Source organism: Thamnophis sirtalis, unplaced genomic scaffold (assembly GCF_051295495.1).
Source record: "Thamnophis sirtalis isolate CommonGarterSnake01/CBP01778 unplaced genomic scaffold, rThaSir2_p1.2 scaffold_4, whole genome shotgun sequence".
Taxonomy (NCBI): domain Eukaryota; kingdom Metazoa; phylum Chordata; class Lepidosauria; order Squamata; family Natricidae; genus Thamnophis; species Thamnophis sirtalis.
This window is the reverse complement of record NW_028261384.1, coordinates 48996629-49017193: the sequence shown is the minus strand read 5'-3', so window position 1 is coordinate 49017193 and position 20565 is coordinate 48996629. Positions and strand designations below refer to the sequence as shown.

General features: G+C 43.9%; 1 protein-coding gene across 8 annotated transcripts in view; it reads left to right on the top strand.

Moving 5' to 3' along the window:
- SLC4A7 (solute carrier family 4 member 7) overlaps nt 1-20565 on the top strand; it is a 142106-nt gene that overhangs the window by 25411 nt on the left and 96130 nt on the right. For all 8 annotated transcript variants that reach the window (XM_087712885.1, XM_014057075.2, XM_087712883.1 and 5 more), the window contains exon 2: nt 17041-17122. In XM_087712885.1, the coding sequence (XP_087569011.1) occupies nt 17041-17122 (82 nt within the window). The remainder of the gene's footprint in view (nt 1-17040; nt 17123-20565) is intronic.

Here is a 20565-nt window from a genome sequence, read left to right as displayed (position 1 = left end):
TGGCTGGCAATTTATCTCCAAAGCACCTCATTAGCAGCGGCTGAGCTTTGAGGCGCCCTGGGTTACAATTGTTATTCCTGCGGGCGTTTGGAGCTGTGATTGCTCGTGATTAACTCTCAAATTGCCTTTGATCCTTCACCTTTCTGTGTCTCTCCAGTGAGCACTCTGGTCGACGGTGGGCTGTTGTGAGGTGGTGAGTGGGGGTGCCCCTTATCTATTGGATTGAATCCAGGGTCATGGCAGATCAGATTCCAGAGGAACCTGGCCAGTCAGGGGTCTCCTCCAAGGCGTTTTCTAGCCAGGCAGGCGTGGCTGCCAGGAAGGCCATTAGGGGCTCCAAGACCTATTCCAGGCCTGGGCCTAAGCAGGGTTCAGGGCCTGATAAGGATGCCTTGCACCACCCGAAGGCCCTTGAAAAACACTTTTCCAAGGCCCAACAGCAGTTCCAAGCCTCTCAAACTGATGTCTCCTGAGGAGCCCTCTTTGGGAGTTCCCCCTGCTCAATCCCATCCTATTTCCGACAGTGATGAAGAAAGCCAGGAATTTTCCCCCATGGCTTCCTTGGCCATGGGAGTTTCCCTGGGTGTGGTGGACCAGGCCAACCTGTTTGCATGTCCTTTGGACCTGGAGGAGGGGTCAGTTTTGGGGCCCCTGGCTCTGCAGGATCCGCCCTCCAGACCCAATCTCTCAGTGGAAATGCAGGATGTCATTAACAGGGCCATTTCTCAAAGTATTGAGGCAGGCATGCAGCAGAGGGGTAAACGCTCTTGTAAGACCCGACACTTACAGCCCCCTGTGACTCCCGGGGCGGCTTCGATCTCCCAGGAGCCTCAGTCTCCCCATTCTTCCATGGCTTCTGATGATTCAGAATGGGAGGAGGAGGGGGATCTGTCACCCAGGCAGGAGGCCGAGTTCTCTGGAGACGAGGGAGGTACCTCCGAGAAGCCTGTTTTTTCTGGCCTCTTTAAGCTAGCCAATTTCAAGATCATCTTGGATAAGGCTAAGATAGCAACCCGCATGGGGTCCAAGCCCCCTGTTCAGGTGCCCACCGAACCAGATGATCTTTCTGGGGACCTCTTTGAGGAGCCTGTCTCAGCTCAGGAAATAGTGCCTATCCCCAAGATGTTTCTTAATATGGTTCAGAAGCAATGGGCGCAGTCTGCCACCATGGCTACCCCCAGTAGCAATTATAAGCAGTTGTAATGGTAGATGCTAGTCTGGAGGACTTGCTTAAGCTCCCACCTATTGATCTTCCTGTGGCGGCCATTACTTCAACATCCATTCTCTTGCCTGATTTATTAGAAGGTCTCAAGGCAGAGGATAAGAAATCTGAGACCGCCTGTCATAAAATGCACCAGGCGGCCGCTTGGGCAATTAAGACTTCATTTTCGGCTTCTTTTCTCTCCAGAGCTATCCTCCTCTGGTTGAGGCAGTTGTTAACTAGGATTCCAGGCAGGGATTCCAAGTTAAGACAGGATATTAATAAGATCATGGCTGCCACAGAGTATACTGCCGATGCCACCCTGAGCGCAGCCAAGTTTGCTTCGTGAGCTCTGGCATCCAATGTTGTTACCAGGCGACTCTTGCGGCTTTGGCACTGGAACGTGGACATGCACTCCAAATGGAAGCTGCTCACTGCTGCTTTTAAAAGGGATAAGCTCTTCGGGGAGGTCCTTGATCCGGTCCTAGTAGAGAACAAGGACAAGAAAAAGGTGATGCCATCTGTCTGACAGGAAGGGCCCATATTCCTACAGGAGGCAGCCTTTTCGGAACGCAGAGCCATCTAATAGCTCCGCTCTGATCCATCGTACGTACTCCCAGCAGGTGGACCGGTCCCAGGACTGCCAGTCCTTTCGTGACAGGGGCCACCAGCAGTACTACTCCAAATGTTCCTTTCAGGGGGGGTCTGGTTCCTGCCCTTCAGGAGATACAAATGACTATCTCAGCTCAGCTCCCATAGGGGGTGCCTCTAGTTGTACAGCACCCAGTGGGAGCAGACCACGTCAGATCAGTGGGTCCTGCAAACAATCAGACTAGGACTCACCCTGGAATTTCTCTCCCTTCCCCCCACCCCACTTCATCAGGTGCCCGGTTCTGCCATGCCCAGTAAAAAGGCCTCTTATGGAACAGGAGATCAGGCATCTCAGGGCCTGATCAGGGCCATAGAACCAGTTCCATCAGGCCAGGAAGGGACAGGGTTTTACTCAATCCTGTTCCTGGTTTTCAAGAGTTCAGGGGGGTGGAGGGGACTCTTGGATCTAAAAAGGCTAAATTATCACATCACTTACCGTAGGTTCAAGATGCAGTCCCTGCAGTCCATTCTGGGAGGCATCAGGCCGGGAGACATCTTGACCTCCATATATCTCAAAGAGGCCTACCTCCATGTTCCTATTCGCAAAGCCCACCATCATTACTTCAGGTTTGCTTATGCTGGCCGCCATTACCAGTATCGAGCCCTGCCATTCAGCCTCTCCTGGGCGCCAAGGACATTTACAAAGATACTCGCGGCTGTGGCGGCCTTTTTCAGATCCCGTCCAGTTCGACTGCACTGCTACCTAGACGATGTCCTCATTGAATCATCATCAGCCCAACAGGTGCTTCTGGACCTGGAACACACCATCCAGATGCTTCAAGTTTACGGCTTCTCCATAAACATGGAGAAGAGTCATCTGCAGCCAACAACCAGGCTACAACATCTGGGTGCAGTCATCGACACCGCCGCTTGCCAGGTCTTCCTGTTGCCGGAGCGTATGGCGAGCCTCAGAGAGAAGGTCGCACAGATGCAGAAGCTTCCGCCGGCCAAGGTCATGCAGCTTTCACAGCTCCTCAGCAAGATGATTTCGTGCCTGTCCATCGTCCCTTGGGCCAGGCTCCATTCCCAATTGTTTCAATGGCTCCTGCTCCCTTACCAGAGGGCCAACAGGAGCAGCTCGATGAGGCTTGTCCCAGTCTCTGCAGAGGTACGTCAGTCACTCAAGTGGTGGATGTCTCTGGCTCTGTCGAAGGGCTCCCCGTTCAAGGAGCCGACACGTCTCTCCATCACGACAGATGCCAGCCTGTTCAGTTGGGGGGCCCATTTCCAGAACCAGCTGGCTCAGGGCAGGTGGTCCTCAACAGAGGCTGCTCACAGCATCAATTGGCTGGAGCTGATGGCGGTCAGGCTGGCCCTGCTTCACTTCCAGATCAACATCCGGGGTCATCACGTAAGAGTATTGATGGAAACGTTGCGATGAAGGCACATATCAACCACCAGGGAGGCATGCGCTCCAGATCGTTGATGTTGGAGGCCGACTAACTGGGTCGGTGGGTGTAGAGGCACCTCCTCTCCATCCAAGCAGAGCACATTTCCGGTATGACCAACACCCAGGCGGACTGTTTATAATCACATGGATATTTATATTCTGGGATATAAAAAAGGCAGTATGGAAACATTTTAAAGCAGTTGCATATATATTAAATAGTAAGATAATTCACAAGATTTTGCAAACTGCCATTCAACAGTATAGGGAACAAGATTTATAGAAGGAGTGTTGAATTTTAATCCTTTAAAATTTTTATATATACTGTTTTTAATGCTTTAATATTTTATTTGTACACCTCCCTCTGTGGGAGTAGTGGGTAGTTTCAAAATTGGATAGATGGACGGACAGGACAGTGTCTTATTCGAGAAAAAATTAGACTCAAAATAATCAAGTCTGTTAAAAAGTAGCAGAATCAAGTAATCTAGTCATCACTTACATAATGGCAGTTGAACGTTGGTACTTAACTGATGGGGATGGGAGGTGCTACCTGATTGGTCCATAGACTGAGAGAAAAGTATTGCAGCCACACCTCTACTCTTCTTGCCCAGTTTTCTCGAGGTCGCATGGAGTACAATGATGATCTGTAATAGAGTTCACAACAAGGTACCCCCTCCCTGGACATGCCGCTACTACTAACTAGGGTGGGAGGTAGCACCTCCCGTCCCCATCATCAGAATCAACGTTCAGGTAAGTACCAACGTTTGTTTTCTATGATGGGGAGCGGGAGGTGCTACCATTGGGATGTACCCAAGCTACCGTCCATAGGGTGGGGAAGAAATTATGAACCTGTAGCGGCTGTGGGAGCCACTACCTGCTGTAACATTCTATGTTCAAAGGATGCTGTCAGCATTCCAAATATCATCCAAAATTAAATCAGAGTTCAAGTCAGAGCTTTCCTCAAAGTTCCAATTTATTAAGAGAGACATGTTGGTACATCTGTGGAAACCTGAATCTGACAGCTTCCGGGGTTTCCCACCCAGTTGAAAGTTCATGATCTTTCCCCCCACACCCCCAAGTCCAACACATGGTCCAATCTTCCACTGCCACTGCTATTCCACCCATCCACTTCTGGTCAGGTGCAGAGGTGCAGAGACACAGAATGACCTTGGGCTTCTAGAAAGTAATGTTTTATTTTGACAACAACATTCTACTCCTTCCTATTCCCCCTCCAAATTCCCCACTAATGAAACGGCATAGTAAAATAAGAGAGAGTGTGGCAGGCCAAAGATCTTAAAAGCAATATGACTGCAGGCCTGACAGGCAGCCTCTCCTCAGAAGAAAAACGTTTCCTGAAAAGAGAATAACATAAAAGTTAACATAACTAAATTAACCACCTCTCTCCCCCACCCAGGAGGACCCTTGGGCTTATCAGGAAACTTCTCATGGAATTGTTTTACTAATTTATCAGCTTTTAGGACCCGGTTTTTCACCCAGGGTGAAAAGGCTTCGGACAAAGGGTATCCCTCCAATGCACTAAATACTGTAAGTGACCCCTATACAGCCTGATTTTTTTCACTTCATAATGTGGTTCCCTTTCTACCACTACAGGAAGAGGGGCATCTTGGGTGGACGGTCTTATGCTGGACCCAATTACCGGTTTCAACAAGCTACAATGAAATACTGGGTAAATTTTCCCTAGAATTCTGGGTAGACTGAGTTGAACTGTAACTGCGTTAATTATTTTCACTATTGGGAATGGACCTAGAAATTTTGGGCCCAGTTTCTTGCTAGACATTCTTAATCTTATGTATTTGGTAGATACAAAAACTTTGTCCCCCACATGAAAGGGGGTTGGAGCAAGCGGTTTATCAGCTTGCTTCTTATAGGCTTCTGCTAGGGCTTTCTTCATATTTCCCATCCTTTCTTTAGTGTGTCCATCCATTCATTCAGAGACTTGGAGGAGGGAGGTTCTCTAGGCAGTTCAGACATGGGAACAAATTCCATGCCACTGGTAATCTGGAAAAAAGTTAATCCAGTGTTGTTGTGGACCGCATTGTTGTACACCACATTGGCGAAGGGTAGCAAGTCCGACCAGTTGTCTTGCTGATAGTCCACATAACACCAGATGTATTGTCCCACCATCATATTGGGCCTCTCTGCTGCATCATTCATGCTGGGATAAAACGCTGATCTGAGTCCTGTGTAGACCCAATGGGTCTCAGGAACTCTCTCCCAAACTTGGTGGTGAATTGAACTCCACAGTCTGAAATGATCCTTTTGGGCACCCAGTGCAGGCGATAAATGTGTTTCACAAACATTTTTGCTAATATCTTTGTGGACGGCAACCCTGAACAAGCGATGAAATGCACCTGCTTGGAAAACAAATTAATAACTGTCCAGATTACTCCATTCCTGCTGCTGTCTGAGAGCTTCATAATGAAGTCCATTGCGATTTCTTCCCATGGTTGGCTAGGGCTGGCCACTCGTTGTAGTAGTCCAGGGGGATTCCCCAGCCATATTTTCATCATTGCGAAAGTAGCACAGCTTTTTACATAATCTTCCACCTCCAATTTCATCTTTGGCCACCAAAATTGACGCCTGGTGAGGTGGAGCATTTTAGGAATCCAAAGTGGCCTCCTAGTTTCGCATGTAGGACTTCCAGCCTCAACCCTGCAGGGACATACAGTTTGGACTCCTTCCAGGCTAATTGTTAGGATGTCCTTGTTTTTGTTGAACCATGGGTCCACCAGGAGTGCTGCTGTGAGCTCTGTCATCAGTTTATCCTGGCTTTGGGTAGTGACCTGGGCAGTGGTGGGTTTCAATTTTTTTTAGAACCTCTTCTGTAGGTGTGGTCTGCTTTGTGGGAGTGGCTTGCCAGCCATGTGACTGGGTGGGAGTGGCTTGCCAGCCATGTGACCAAGTGGGAGTGGCTTGGCAATCATGTGACTGGTGTGGCCAACTTCTAAAATGTGCTGAAACTCACTTAACAATGCTTTTGCTTAGCAACCAAAATGTTGGCTCAGAAACTCTGGCATTTGAAGCACACAGTTTTTAAAGCTGTCAAGTTACAAGATCCTTGCACCCCTAACCCTTTAGGAAAAAAACCCCAGAGGTGTTCAAACTTGATAGCTTTAAGACTTGTGGACTTCAACTCCCAGAATTCCTTCTCCAGTCATGTTGGCTCAGGAGCTCTGGCATTTGAAGCATGCAAGTCTTAAAGCTGTCAAGTTACAAGACCCTTGCACCCCTAAACCTTTAGAGAAAAACCCCCAGGAATTTACAAACTTGACAGCTTTAAGACTTTAAGGTTTAGATAGGACTCTTAGAGGTGGGTGGGCCGATTGGTGAGCCAGCCAATAAGTGAGCAGCAGGCAAGGCAAACGTGGTGCGGATGGGTGGGGGAAGGGAGCTGGAACTGGTTCTAAACAGCACAGTAGATTTGTGGAACCTCTTCTATAGAAGAGGTTAGAACTGGCAGGAACCCACTCCTGGACCTGAGCCATCTTTTGGTGAGAGGAAGAAATGATGAGGTGGATAACGTCTTCCTTCTTATTGTCGTACTGCGGTTTTCTCAATAAAGCATCCACCAACAAGTTCTTCCCTGCAGGGATGTGTTTAGTTTTGAATTTGAACCTTTGGAAGTATTGTGCCCAGTGAACTTGTTTGGAGGATAACTTTCGATGGGTTTGGAGAGGTTCGAGGTTTTTATGATTAGTCCAGATCTCGAATGGCATATCCCCCCCCTTCCAGGAGATGTCTCCACATGAGCGTGCTCCATCTGATTGCAAACACTTCTTTTTCTTAAATTGCCCATTTCCTTTCAGTTGTGGTGAGTTTCTTGGAGATGTAAGTGCACGGCAAGAGGTGGCCCTCTTTATTATTTTGCAGTAGCACTGCAGCTATTGCTACATCACTGGCATCCGTCTGGATTATGAATGGTCCTGCTTGGTCGGTGTTTTGCAGTTTGGGCTCTTGGGCAAAGAGCCTTTTTAATTTCCCAAAGGCTTTTTGACAGTCCATTGTCCACTTCAGGGATTGGTTTGCTTTTGACTTCATTGGGGAAGGCCCCATTTTTAATAGCTCAGTCAATGGGAGGGCAATTTCCACAAAAGTTGGAATGAATTGCCTGTAGAAATTTGCAAATCCAAGGAAGCTTTGTAGTTGTCTGTGAGTGCTTGGAGGTTTCCAGTCTAACACAACTTTCACTTTTTCTGGATCAATTTCTATCCCCTTGTTGGAGATGCGATAACCCAAGTAATCTAATGAGGTCTTGTAGAATTCACACTTCGACAACTTTGCGTATAGCTTGGCGGCCAGAAGTTTTTTCAGGATTTGCTGTACCAGCTTTACGTGTTCTTCTAGAGTTTCAGAGAAGATCAAGATGTCATCTAGATAAACGAGCACTCCATGGTACAGGTGCTGATGTAGCACCTTATTTATGTACTGCATGAAGACTGTGGATGCTCCTTGTAGCCCAAATGGCATCACTTTGTATTGAAAACTGCCAAGGGGGTGTTAAAAGCAGTCTTCCACTCATCTCAAGGTGGCGCAGTGGTTAGGTGGCACAGTGGTTAGGGTGCAGTACTGAAGGCCACTACAGCTGACTGTTATCTGCAGTTCAGCGGTTCTAATCTCACCGGCTCAAGGTTGACTCAGCCTTCCATCCTTCTGAGGTGGGTGAAATTAGGACCCGGATTGTTGTTGGGGGCGATATGCTGGCTCTGTAAACCGCTTAGAGAGGGCTGAAAGCCCTATGAAGCAGTATATAAGTCTAACTGCTAACTGCTATTGCTATCTCCCTTTCCATATGTGGTACCCCTCTCTCAAGTCCAGCTTGATGAAGATTTTTCCTTTAGCCAAGTGGTTCAACATATCTTTCATGAGGGGAAGTGGTTAGAGGATAGATGTTCTTTTCACATACCGCATTCAAGGCTCGCAGATCAACATAGAGATGAACCCCGCCATCTTTCTTTTCTCTGAAGAGCACTGGGGCCACTACTTTTGACTTTGCTGGTTTAATAAAGCCCCATTTCAAATTGATGTTGATGTAGTTCCTCAATTCAATCATCTCTTTTGGAGTCATGGAATTACATTTTTGGCTTTGGTAATGTAGCCCCAGGTTTGAAGCTTATTGCACAATTTGTGGGGCGATTAGGGGGAAGATAGTTGCAATCTTCCTCACTGAATACCTCCGCCGAGTCCCAGTAGTCTTTTGGTACTTGTTGGATCCCTGGGGGTTTGATGTCTGCTGCAGGTTCTGCAGGTTCCGGACAGTCTGGGCTGTTGGGGTCAATTGTTCCTGGGTGGCCTTTTGGCTCCACCGGTAGTAACAGCCCAAAACTGATAATCAATTTCCTAACGCTGTCGTCCCACTTTATTGTAGGCACCCACTTGTCCAGCCATACAAGCCCCAAGATAATTGATTCCTGCATTCTTGGAGCTACAATGAATCTGAGGAATTCATGGTGGTGGCCTATCATTAACTTTACCAACTCGGTAATTTTCGTGGCTGAGGCCCCTTCAATTAGTGTTCCATCCACTTGCTCAAACCAAATGGGATGCCTTAGAGGTCTTATGCATATGCCTAGCTGCTCCACAATCAACATGCTGATTAAGCATCGGATGCAGCCGGTGTCCACAATTGCCCCAACTTCCCCCTCCATTCCTGTTTCTGACACTTGAAGGTTGCATTTTATAGTAAAGGGGCAGATGGGTGCACTCACCATTGGGTTGTCTTCAGCATTACTCTCCTCCGATGTCTCCCCAATGGTTGGACTTTTCATCACCTTAGGTTGGGGAGCCACCTCCTGAGATTGTTGGCCCAGATGACTCTTTTGTGGTGGCTTCTGGGGCCTTCTCTTTACTGTGCTGGCAATTGGTGTACACGTTTGTGATATTGAGGCTGGAGCCAAGCACTTTGATGCTCTGTGGCCGAATTGACAGCAATGGCAACATTTTATTGCCCCCCCAAGGGATGGGGGTGGGGTGGAAGCTTCTCAACTCGTTGCATCTGTGTTCGGCAGGCCAAAGGTTTCCTAGCAGGGATTCTGGCAGCAGGCTTCCGATGAGGGTTAATCTCGTGGTCAAGTATGATTGCAGTGATATACCAATCTTGGATATGTTCTGGGACCCCCCTTATTCCGCAAGCTTCCCTCAGTTTGGGATCTAAGGCATTTTTGAATATGTAGACCAAGAGTCTTTCTGACCAGTATCGTAGTCTTCCAGCTATTCTCTGGAACTCCCAAACTAACCCCTTCACAGGATGACCAGACTGTCGCAATTCTTCTGCGTCCATGTGTTGGGCCACATCGCTAAATCGGGCACACATTAGTTGGATGGACCTAGTTGCATCATCTAGCTCAGGAGCTGCTTCCTCTTGGAGCTCCGCTATCCAATGCGCAACTCCCCTTCGTTCATCCCTTCAGCTATTTCTTGAATCAACACTCTATCAGAAGGGTATTGTGCCCCAATCACAATACTTGATCAATGTATGCCCAGATTCGATTCAGGAAGTAAGCCAGCTTCTCTGGGGTCACATCAAATGTTGCCTAGAACTGTGGGGGCATGGGAGCCAGCGGACATTGGGCAAAAGCCTGTTGAGGCATGGCTGGGGGGAGCTGGACCTGGTGGCATCCCCAGTCCCTGGCTCTGGCCAGGGATAGTTATCTGAAATAGCATCATTTACTGAGGTGGGGCTGGAGTCCACTGACATCTCTCCTATCCATAACTTGGGAAGAAAGCCCAATTTGGTGGTGCTTGATTCACAGGCTGCAACCCAAATATTGGTGGCTGACTAGTAAGAGATGCTGGCCAAATCCCTTCCTGTTAGCTCAGCTCATTTATCACTGTATGGAAGGAGCAATTATCCCCACTCAAGTATATTGCTGTGATTTTGTTGGGGAAGGAGGGGGAACTTTCACTCATGTTTGGCTGCACAAGTTGGTCTGGAAGGCTCCAATCATCTTGTCTTCTCCAGCCATGTGTAGAATTAGCCTTTCCAGCCCGCTCCGTTCCATTCCCCTCCGGCTGTGACTGCATCTTCCCAGATGCTATAAATCTTGAAAATTCCTCCTCCACAAATTCCTTTGCACTTCGGAAGAATTTCAGAGAAGCAATTCTTGATTCTTAATTCTTCACTGATACTTTATGCTGACTGGGTCAGGTCAGAGGTGCAGATACAAAGAATGATCTTGGGCTTTTAGAAAGGAATGTTTTATTTTGACAACATTCTACTCCTTCCTATTCCCCCTTTCAATTCCCCACTAATGAAACAGCATAGTAAAATAAGAGAGAGTGTGGCAGGCCAAAGATGTTGTTGTTGTTGTTGTTGTTGTTGTTGTTGATTTTATTTATATGCTGCCCTTTCCCCCCGGAGGGGACTCAGGGCGGCTCACAACTGCTTGATGAGGGGCAAGTGAGATAAGGGAACCTGATCCTCCCTGGGAAGTACAGTAGAGAGCGCTGCTATCTGGCAGTGCAAGGTATTGTGGGCAAGACTCTTGTCTAATCCATCCTGCAAAAATTCCAGTGGTATCGAGGCTTCAGATGGAGAAATGGACCTTGACTCGCACCATCTTACGAATGCCGACCACTTGACATTGTATATCCTTGTGGTCGATGGTCACCTGGATGCCTCCAATGTGGAGATGACCCTGGCAGAAATGTTTGCTCTGTTTAGAATGTCCCATTCAAGTGCCAGGCAGTTAGTTTGAGCCAGTGGGGCTCCAGGTGTATCAAGAACCCCTGGCACAGACAAATATCCTCCCTGGGGATTCTCCAAGGTGGGGATGTAGATAGTTGTATCAAATCCACATACCACAGTCTCCTGGGCCAGTCTGGCGCTAGTAGAATTATCTCTGCCCCCTCTAACACTATCTTCCTGATGGTCCCTGGAAGAAGGGGAGCTGGGGGGGAAAGTGTATAGGAGACCTTATGGCCACCTGCATCTCAGACCATCCTTGTCCTCAGCTCCTTGCATCTGGCATCTGCTCACAAAGCTTGGAAATTGTGCATTCTCCGGGATTGCAAAAAGGTCTATCACTGGCATCTCGAATCGGCAGCAGATGCTGTGAAAAAGATCCGGATGGAGTTGCCATTCCCTGTGGTCCACTGTGGCCAGACTGTGCCAATCTGCCTGATGATTGGCAGTCCCGGAGATGTGGTCCACTATGATCGAAGCCACATGTGTCTCTGTCCACGAAATGAGTCTGTGTGTCTCTGTCCACAGAGCTTTGGAGTGAGTCCCACCTTGCCTGTTCACATGTGCTTTTGTGGCGATGTTGTCAGTGAGAAGTAACACGTGCTTGTGTTGCAAGTCCAGCTGGAAGTGATGTAAGGCTAGACAGGCCACCTTGAGCTCTAGGTAGTTTATGTTGTGACATAGATCTATGGCAGACCAGCATCCCTGTGCCATCTTCAAGCCCATTAGCACACCCCAGCTGTAAAGATTTGCATCTGTAGTCACGGTTACTCTAGTCGGTTCTCTGAATTGTGATCCTAGGTTGAGTGGTTCAGAGAGCGACAGGCGGACCTGCGGAGACACTGGAATGGCCAAAAGTGAATTGCTCACCATCGCCCTCTGATATGGGATTAGGGCTCACTGTAATGTTCTGGCATGAAAACACGCCCAGGGAACAATCCCTATTGGTGATATTGTACCTAAGAGACTAGAAAGGTCTACTATTGAGACCGCCCGCTTGGAACATATTTTACATACTAACTTTTGGAGATTGGACCGATGGTCCTGTAACAGAAAAACCAACCCTGCCCCAGAGTCTATCATTGCTCCTAGATGCAGTATTCTCATGGTGGGAGTGAGGTGACTCTTGGCAAAATTGACAGAGAACCCCACCTGCTGAAGGGTGTTAATGGTGAGGTGGAGATCCTCCACTGCTTGATCAAAGGAACGGGCCTCTACTAGGACATCATCAAGGTAGCATTGGAGTCTCACTGGGATGGAATGAAGGTAAGCTGCCAATGCTGCCAGGACCTTGGTGAATGACCTTGGAGCTGAGGCCAGCCCAAATGGCAAGGCTTGGTACTGATAATGAGACCCATCCTGAGCGAACCTGAAGTACCTACAGTGAGAAGGCAATATCGGAATATGTAGATATGCTTCAGTGAGGTCTATAGAGGCCATGAAATCACCTTGCCTTATTCCTTGTAAAATTGACCTCAATGAGGCCATTTTAAAGCATCTCTACACAATATATCTGTTCAGATGTTTCAGATCTAGGATCGCTCTCCACCCCCTCGAACTCTTAGGGACTATAAAAAGGTTGGAATAAAACCCCCCTCCTTCCAATGGAACTGGTTCTATTGCTCGAATTTCTAGTAAGTGTTGGATTGCGAGTCTTATAAGATTACGTTTTACAGGGTTCCGAGAAGAGGGGAAGGACCCAAAGAGGTTCGGAGAGAAGGAGAGAAACTCCAGTCTGAGCCCTTGTTGTACAATTGCGAGGACCCAAGCATCCATCGTTATGTGTTACTATTGTGACACAAAGTGAAACAGGTGGCCGCATATGGGAAGAGTGGGATTAGACTCACTTCTGTCAGTGGAAGGGGTGACTGCCTTCCCCCAAAAGAGCTGTCTAGACTGCCCCTGGTTCCTATTCCTGTCAGGGAAATAATTCCAGTTCTGGAATCTATCCCCTCATGAACCATAGTACCTGTTCTGCTGGAATTCAGGTTCATTGTGACAGAAGAAGGGTCGTCTGCGGTAAGGAACAGGACGGTTCTCCTGGTGTTTGGTAGTAGATGGAAACACCTTCTTTTTCTCCTTGTTCTGCACTAAAATGGGATCCAAAAACTCACCAAAAAGGGACCCGCCTGCATATGGTGCAGATGCTAGATGGAATTTAGATTTATTATCTATCTGCCAGTTCTTAAGCCAGAGAAGATGTCTGGATGCTACAGGGGCAGACCAGGCTCGGAAGGCAAACTTTACAGAGTCAAGGGTGGCATCCACTGAATATTGTGTTGCTGCAATGATTTTGCTGATGTCTTTTATCATGCGACATCCTCTGGGGAAGTGCGCTCTTGCAATTGTTGTAACCACAATAATGTTGTTCTATTAAAGAAGGAGGCAGTGGCTGCTGATTTTATGGTCCAAGCTGAAGCCTGGAACCCCTTAATGTAAGATGAGTCCCACCTTTTTGTCTTCAGGCTTCAGCTTGTCCACTACATCTCCCGACACTACTGTGGCCAAAGATGATAGGGCCATGATTGGCATGTCAACAGAAGGCACCTGGAGGGCCTGGGAGAAAATCTGGTCAACATTGTAAAGACGTCTATGAGTTGCCCCTGGATGTGGAAATGACCCTGGTGTGCCCACTGATTTTTAACCACCTCTAAAAAGAGTGGTGGGGCTGGAACCTCCTCCTTGTCAATGGCAGTTTTAGCAAGCATTGTTTGCTTCAAATCCTTGTGAGGGTCTGTGTCAGGAACAGAAGAACTGCCGCCATGTTTAGTTGTAGATTTGGCCTTGCCTAAGAGCTGCTTAAAAAGAGAAGGTTGAAAGAGACCAGCAAAAGCCAGAGTATCTGGCTTCCCTGAATCCTTATCATTGGACAACACCAACCCACAGAGAGGTTCTTCACCTGTCACTGAGCCCTCGCTGGCTAAGGAAGGAGAACCAGGCCTATCATTACCCTCAGTACAACTGTCTACATTCGGAAGTAAGACTGGTTCACTTTGGGATTTTTTAGGGGCCTGGCCCTGCTTTTCTTGTTGCTTCAAACCTGAAGCTATACCATATGAGATAGCAGAGGCAATCAACGTTTGTATATTGGAAGGAAGACATTGCAGGGCCTTGTAATCCTAATCTGGTTCCTCAACTACAGGGAGATCCAATTGTGATGCTAAGGTAGGGTGAGAAATCAGGAAATCCTGTGTGGAGCCCTCAAGGGGATTTTCCATAACACCCCTTATAGCCCTGAGTGAGACAAAGGGGGAAAGGGAAATGTCCATTCTGAATCCCCTACCCCTAACTGGAGATGGGATGAGGGAAGAACCAGGACTGGAGGCCCTGGAGGGGGACCAGAGTCACGTTGTTGTTGCTCCCGTAGCAGGCGCTCAGCCCAGGCCACACGCTTCTCCAGGGCATGCTGTCTGCACTGCTCATTGTGGTTGATGGCTGAGGCATTTGTGGCCTTGGCCCTGGTGTTAGGTCTGGCATTGTCCTCTGGGCCCTGTGCTGAAGAGGGAACTTCAGGCCTGGGCGTCATTTTGTACTCTGTTCTTGTCAATCACACTCCACTATTCACTCCTGTGGAGCTAAGCCACTCAATAGGAGCTCTCCTTCCCACCTAGTTGAGCCCCTATAGTCAGCTACAAATTTTGTCTCCTAATTGTCCCTTCAGGTGACAAGGAGCAAGCCTCAAATGTCAAATGCTTCGTGGCTTACTCAAAATGGCCACCGCTCTTTATAGTAACCAAAATGACCACCTAGTTCAATTAATAGCCGCCCGCTTCATTCAAAATGGCAGGAGACCGTGTGCTCGTTCATGGGGCTAAGGCGGTTCCTGGGGCTAATCTTGCAGAAAGCCCCCAAACTAACCAGGCCAAGGCAATACAAGCACCAGCAACTAGCTAGTTGCAATGAGGTGGTGTGGTGATCTGCCGGCTCACTGCAAGGGAAGGAGAAAGCTCATCAGAAAAAGGTTTCAGTTTAAACTGCGGCTTTTCCCGATATATAGGGCTACAGCCATACAAGCCATCTCAACTTACTAAAATAACAACCCAGCAGCTCTCTTACCTCAATAATTTCCACGTGGAGCTTCTGGCTGCCAGATTAAACCAAACATGACCCGGCGCCTCTGCGAAGCGGCAGTGTTGCCCGATACCCGCTCTGTCACAGCAACAATCAATTTGTGATTTTTAAAGTAAATTTGGAAAAATCAACCAAATTGATTCAATTTATTTTGTCAATTAATTGAATATTTGCATTGCTACCCAACTAAGAATCTGTCAGACCGTAGACTGAGAGGAAACTGGGCAAGAGGAGTAGAGGCATTGCTGCAACACTTTTCTCTCAGTGTATGGACCAATCAGGATTGATAACAGTCCAATGGTAGCATCTCCCGCTCCCCATCATAGAGAACATGTGAGTTTAAGGGAGCTCCTATATAAAAAGAATGTATTTGCTATTAAATCAAATTCTGATATTCATGACACAAATGTACAGAAGTCAATTATATGTGGAACAAAGGAATGTATGCAAATCTCTGAAAACTTGCCTTAATCAATCTATAGACAGATAATGTGCAAATTGAGAAAATGCAACTGAGTTCAGTTGCTGAGTTCCTAGGATAAGCGATTCTTCCTCCCTCATTAATCACCACAAAAGCAAGGTTTATGTTACCCGGGACATTACAAAGAACCCTTCAGCAGAGTAGGGTTGGCAAAGAATCTGCATTCTTGCATTATCTGTTGTTCATCAGACCGCTAAAAGGAAAACACAGTACAAGAATGATGTGTATGAGAAGATAACAAGAGGGAAACCATATTGCCACTTATCTCAAGTTTGCTAAGTATTACCTGAGTGATTTAATTGCTTTCAGATAATGCACTATGGACAGATGTGATGGAAATGGAACTTTGGGGCACGTATGAAAAATGTTATGCTTGGAGAAAGCAAACCACAGCATTTCAATAGAAGTTCATCCCAGCTGTGAAAGATGGTAGAGGTTTTATGGTTTGGAGAGAGGTATCCTAATGATTGAAAAAAATGTACCCTGGATTGTAACAAAAATTCTAGGGACAGTGTCAGGTTATCGCTTTATGAACTAAAGATTAACTAAACATGAATCATGCAGCACAATTATCTTTAACGTAAAACCACAATAGTGCGTCTATATCAAGATTTTATGCTTTGGTATATCTGAGTGGGATCTTAATTTTATTGAAGTATTGTGGCCTGATATAAAGTGATTAAGTTATGCAAATTGTTCTATAATATCAGTGAATTGAAACAATTTTGCAAAGCCAGCTTAAATATCTTTTCCCATGTAGGACTCCAATCTGCTTACCTTGCAGAAGTAAGCCTAAATTTACTAGTCTATGAAATTAAGAGTACTGTATGATAGTTTGCACCCACTATTAAGTCTCATTTTTGGTATTGGACTGTACACTGACTTCTTCTAATCTGTTAGCCAGTGTTTTGCATATTTGCTGCTGAAGCTTAGTTAGGACCTTTATTGATACTTCTGTTGCTTGCCATACTTCTGTGGGCATTCTATCAATCCTTCCAGCCCTCCAACTTGCTAATGACCAGAATGGTGATTTAACACCATCTTCTAATAGTAGAGGTTCTTCTAACTAGGGAATACATGAAATGTTAAAGTCAGTTTTGTAGAAATCTATATTTTATATATTATGAATGATCAGCACATTTTTTTGTGTGAGGCTGTTAGTGTGAGAGAAAAGAAATGGATGTAGAGTCCTGACATTAAAAATCTTTAGCTTTGATAAAGTATGAGTATTTAAGAATTGTAAACATAAATTATCAAACATTTGATATGTAACATTTCAAGAATCCATAGTACTGTAGATATAATTATTTGCTACTTTTTAACATTACCTTGATATAAACCATGAAATACTATGTTTGCCTAGGTTTAGGAGGAAAAATACCTAATTGACTGTTTTATTAAAAATATGTGTACTATCATAGTAGCTTAGTGTTTATCTGAGAAATGCATCAGAAATAAAAATGGCATCAAGGATGCCAAATGGTTTATATAGAATGAAAAGAAAGAAAAATAAAATGAAAAAAATATTTTTTTTTATTTTGTTCTAGGGTCATGATGAAGAAGCTGTTGTGGATACAGGCAAAATCAGTTCTACTATCAACACAAACTTTGAGAAAGAAGAATTAGAAAGTAAATATTAAATTACTTTTTCAAACCTAAATATAAATAAATGAGGAATCCCAGTACCTTATTTGTAAAAAAAAAATGTATTTTATAATTTATAGTACTATTTGGAATTTCTGGCTGTGTAGTGATCTCATTACATAATATTAATAAGATATTTATATTTAAACCAAAATTTTGGTTTTGTCATACCCTCCTCATAATATATAATTACTTGAGAAAGTAGGAGTGAACTTTTATGTAGCTGGAAGCAACAGTAACACCACAGCTGAAGAGTTCTCTTAAGTAGTTCTCCATTTCAGAGTGATATGCCTGGAAATGAAGGACAGAGTTGAAAGTTCTTGGCTGGTAATCAGTTTCCAAATGAGAATGTTACACAGAGGGCAAACACACTTGAACAAGAAACCTGAGTGAGCTTTTCAACTTTCTTATCCAGAGGAATTAAAAGGATTATGAAAAATTGCTTGTCTGTTTCTTCTCTCTCATTGGTAGGCTATTTCAGTTTACACAAAAATACTGGTGCTCCCAGTGGCCATTGCTATATTACATAGTATGTTTCAGTGCAATGCAATACTGACACTATTGAGCTCCACACAATAAGCCTAGATTTCAATATATTTTATTAATGGAGTTGTAGTAAAATGTTTAAGGAAGATACCCCAGAGAGCCATATGAATACTCTGCACTTTCTTCATACAACCAATTAAAATTAGAGTACTAATTTATAGACATACTATCTCCATGCTTTTCACTGTCTTTTTCACCTTTCTTTTTTTAGCTTGTTGTCTGTGGAGAAAATGAAGCAACTTTATTAGATAACTATTTAGAAAAGATTATATCATAGTTGAATGAGTCAGTGTAATTGAAATCTTTTATTGTGTAAAATGTGATAGAAGGAAGCTCGCTACAAATTTTAGTCAAACATTTAAAACTAGGATTGTGGTATTTAAAATAATTTGCACTAAGGATTCAAGGCTTCAGCTGAAATTTTTTGAAGTGAATGAGCATTTACTTATATTAAAATGGGGCTCCTGGAAAAACCTTGATAAAATGACTTGTGCCAGCATATAGAGTACAATTTCAGAGCATATATAATGAGAAAGAGGCAGTTAGCTTACGTTTTACTTCATTTTTTTATTCAAATATAATTGTTTGGATTTAATAGTACTGATAATTTAAAACAATTATTTTGAAGTAACTATTGTACTTTTTCACATACTTTTGTCAAAAAATATACATAAACTCAAATACATATAGCAACAATGAAACTGAAACAAAAATCATTTGCATGAGAGAATTCATTGTTAGCATAAGAATGTCTTTTAAAAATATCAATTTTATACATTTGCATTTGTTGCATTGGAAATTAGCAACTATGCTATTTTAGGTTCTATAAGTATTTATAAAAATCAGTTGACTTGAAATGGTCTTGTGTGTATAATGTGAAATTTATATAAGTGTGGTTAATATTAATTTTTTTCAAAAAAATCTCAGTGTTTATGACCTTAGTAACCAAATACACTTTATACATTTTCTCAAATGACCTTGGATAAAGACATATCTGATCAAGCCAAACTACCTCTGGAGCTATCTGTTCTATATTTAGTATCCTACATTATGTTAAAGCTGTTATAAATAGTGATTTAAGCTAATACTGTAACAGGCTTTGTATGGGATCTGTATGTTACAGCTGTTGTGCAGGTGAGCTTTCTGAAATTTAGGTAATAATTAACTTATATGCTTTATACTAGGGATAGTTACCTTGCTATCTTCCAGATGGTTTGGATGATAGTTTTCTAAAGCCCAGACAGCATGGCTAATTGGTAAAGAGTTCTGAGAATTTTAGTGTGTATGAGGCTGACTAATGAAAAGGAAAGAATTCCAGCTCCCTTCTTGAGATAATGATTGATTCATCAACAGAAAGAGTGATTCTAGAACCCAAACAATCAGGAAGAAGCCACAGGACAGCTGGATACATTTGTAATCAAATTGGAATGCATTCAGATTTTAATGTTCCTGCTAAAATAAGCTATATGATTCATTGTGCTAGAAAATAATATTAGACATTGTTCAAACTAGATTTAGCAGTATAACAGTGGTAATAATGAATTTCTTACCAAAGAAATTCCTATCTATTTCTACTCCTTTAATAGTTTCTTTTTAGTATCAAATCAATTGATAGGAAACTTAATTATAAAACGTATTTGGCAAAACAACTTGTACAATAGTGCAATTTATAAAACCAAACAAAGAGTTGATGTCCTTAATACATTAAAACACAGCTGTTTAGCTTTTCATCACAAATAAGCTACATTCCACAAAGAAACTTAGTTTTTTTATAATATATTTTTAATTAATTTATAATATGACATACAAAGAGAATAAAAAAGTAAATATTAGAGAAATTAGGGAAGACAAAGGAAAAAGGGAAGTAGGGGAATGTAAGGAGAAAAAGAAAAAAAAGGCATTGACTTCCGACTCTTTTGGTGCAGTAAAATAAGGCATTAACATCTACCCTCAACCTTTTACTTTTTCATAATAATATAAACTAGCCATTTCTATAACAACAAATCAATATAATCAGTAAAATCCAAAATCAAATTTTCATTTTTTTCCACCTCAAGCATAAAGTTCAGAAGTAGTTTCAAAGTAGAAATAAAGGGGTTTTTTCCTTTAATCAAAACAGTCAATTTAGCCATCTTTGCGAACTCCATTGTTTTTGGCAGCCATTCATCCATTGTGGGGAAAAGAAACTTAGTTTTGAAGAAACAGTTTTATTCTGATTGTACTGAAAACATCTTTCTCTGAAGGCTTTTAAAATTTAGTACAGCTTTCAAAACATTGTCAGTTCTTGTTTCTTCCCAGCAACATTAGTTTAATTAAGTTATCGGAAATTTAACTTGACACTAGGTTGTTTCTTAAGCTAATATAAAAATAAGCTGTCAGTTAGTGTAGTGTTAGATGATAGGAAGAGGATAAATGCCCTTACCTTGATAAAGGAGAAAACGAATAATGTATCTGGAAAAAGTCTAAATAAATAAAGAAATCTTCAAAAACATTGTGGCAGTTACTGCGGTAGATAGAAACTTGACTTTGTCACTAATAAGTTAAATTTTACCTTCCTTTTTTGTTTATTTATTTACTTTATTAATTTCCTTAATTAGGTTCAGTGGTGGCTTCCTACTGGTTCAGACCAGTTCAGCCAAACCAGTAATGGTTTGGCGGCCTGGGTTGCTGGAACCATCAGTGACCCAGGCCTGCCATGCCACTGAATGGTTCCCTGGGTGGCGCCATTGGTGCTGCCATCTCGTTTTTCAGTTCTGCTCATGCTCAGAACAATTTTAATTGCACTGTGTATGTGCATGAAGTACACGCATCAGCGAACTGGCAGTAGTGTCTGCCAGAGCCCACCCCTGATTAGATTGTAGTAATAGTACAGTGACATTTCT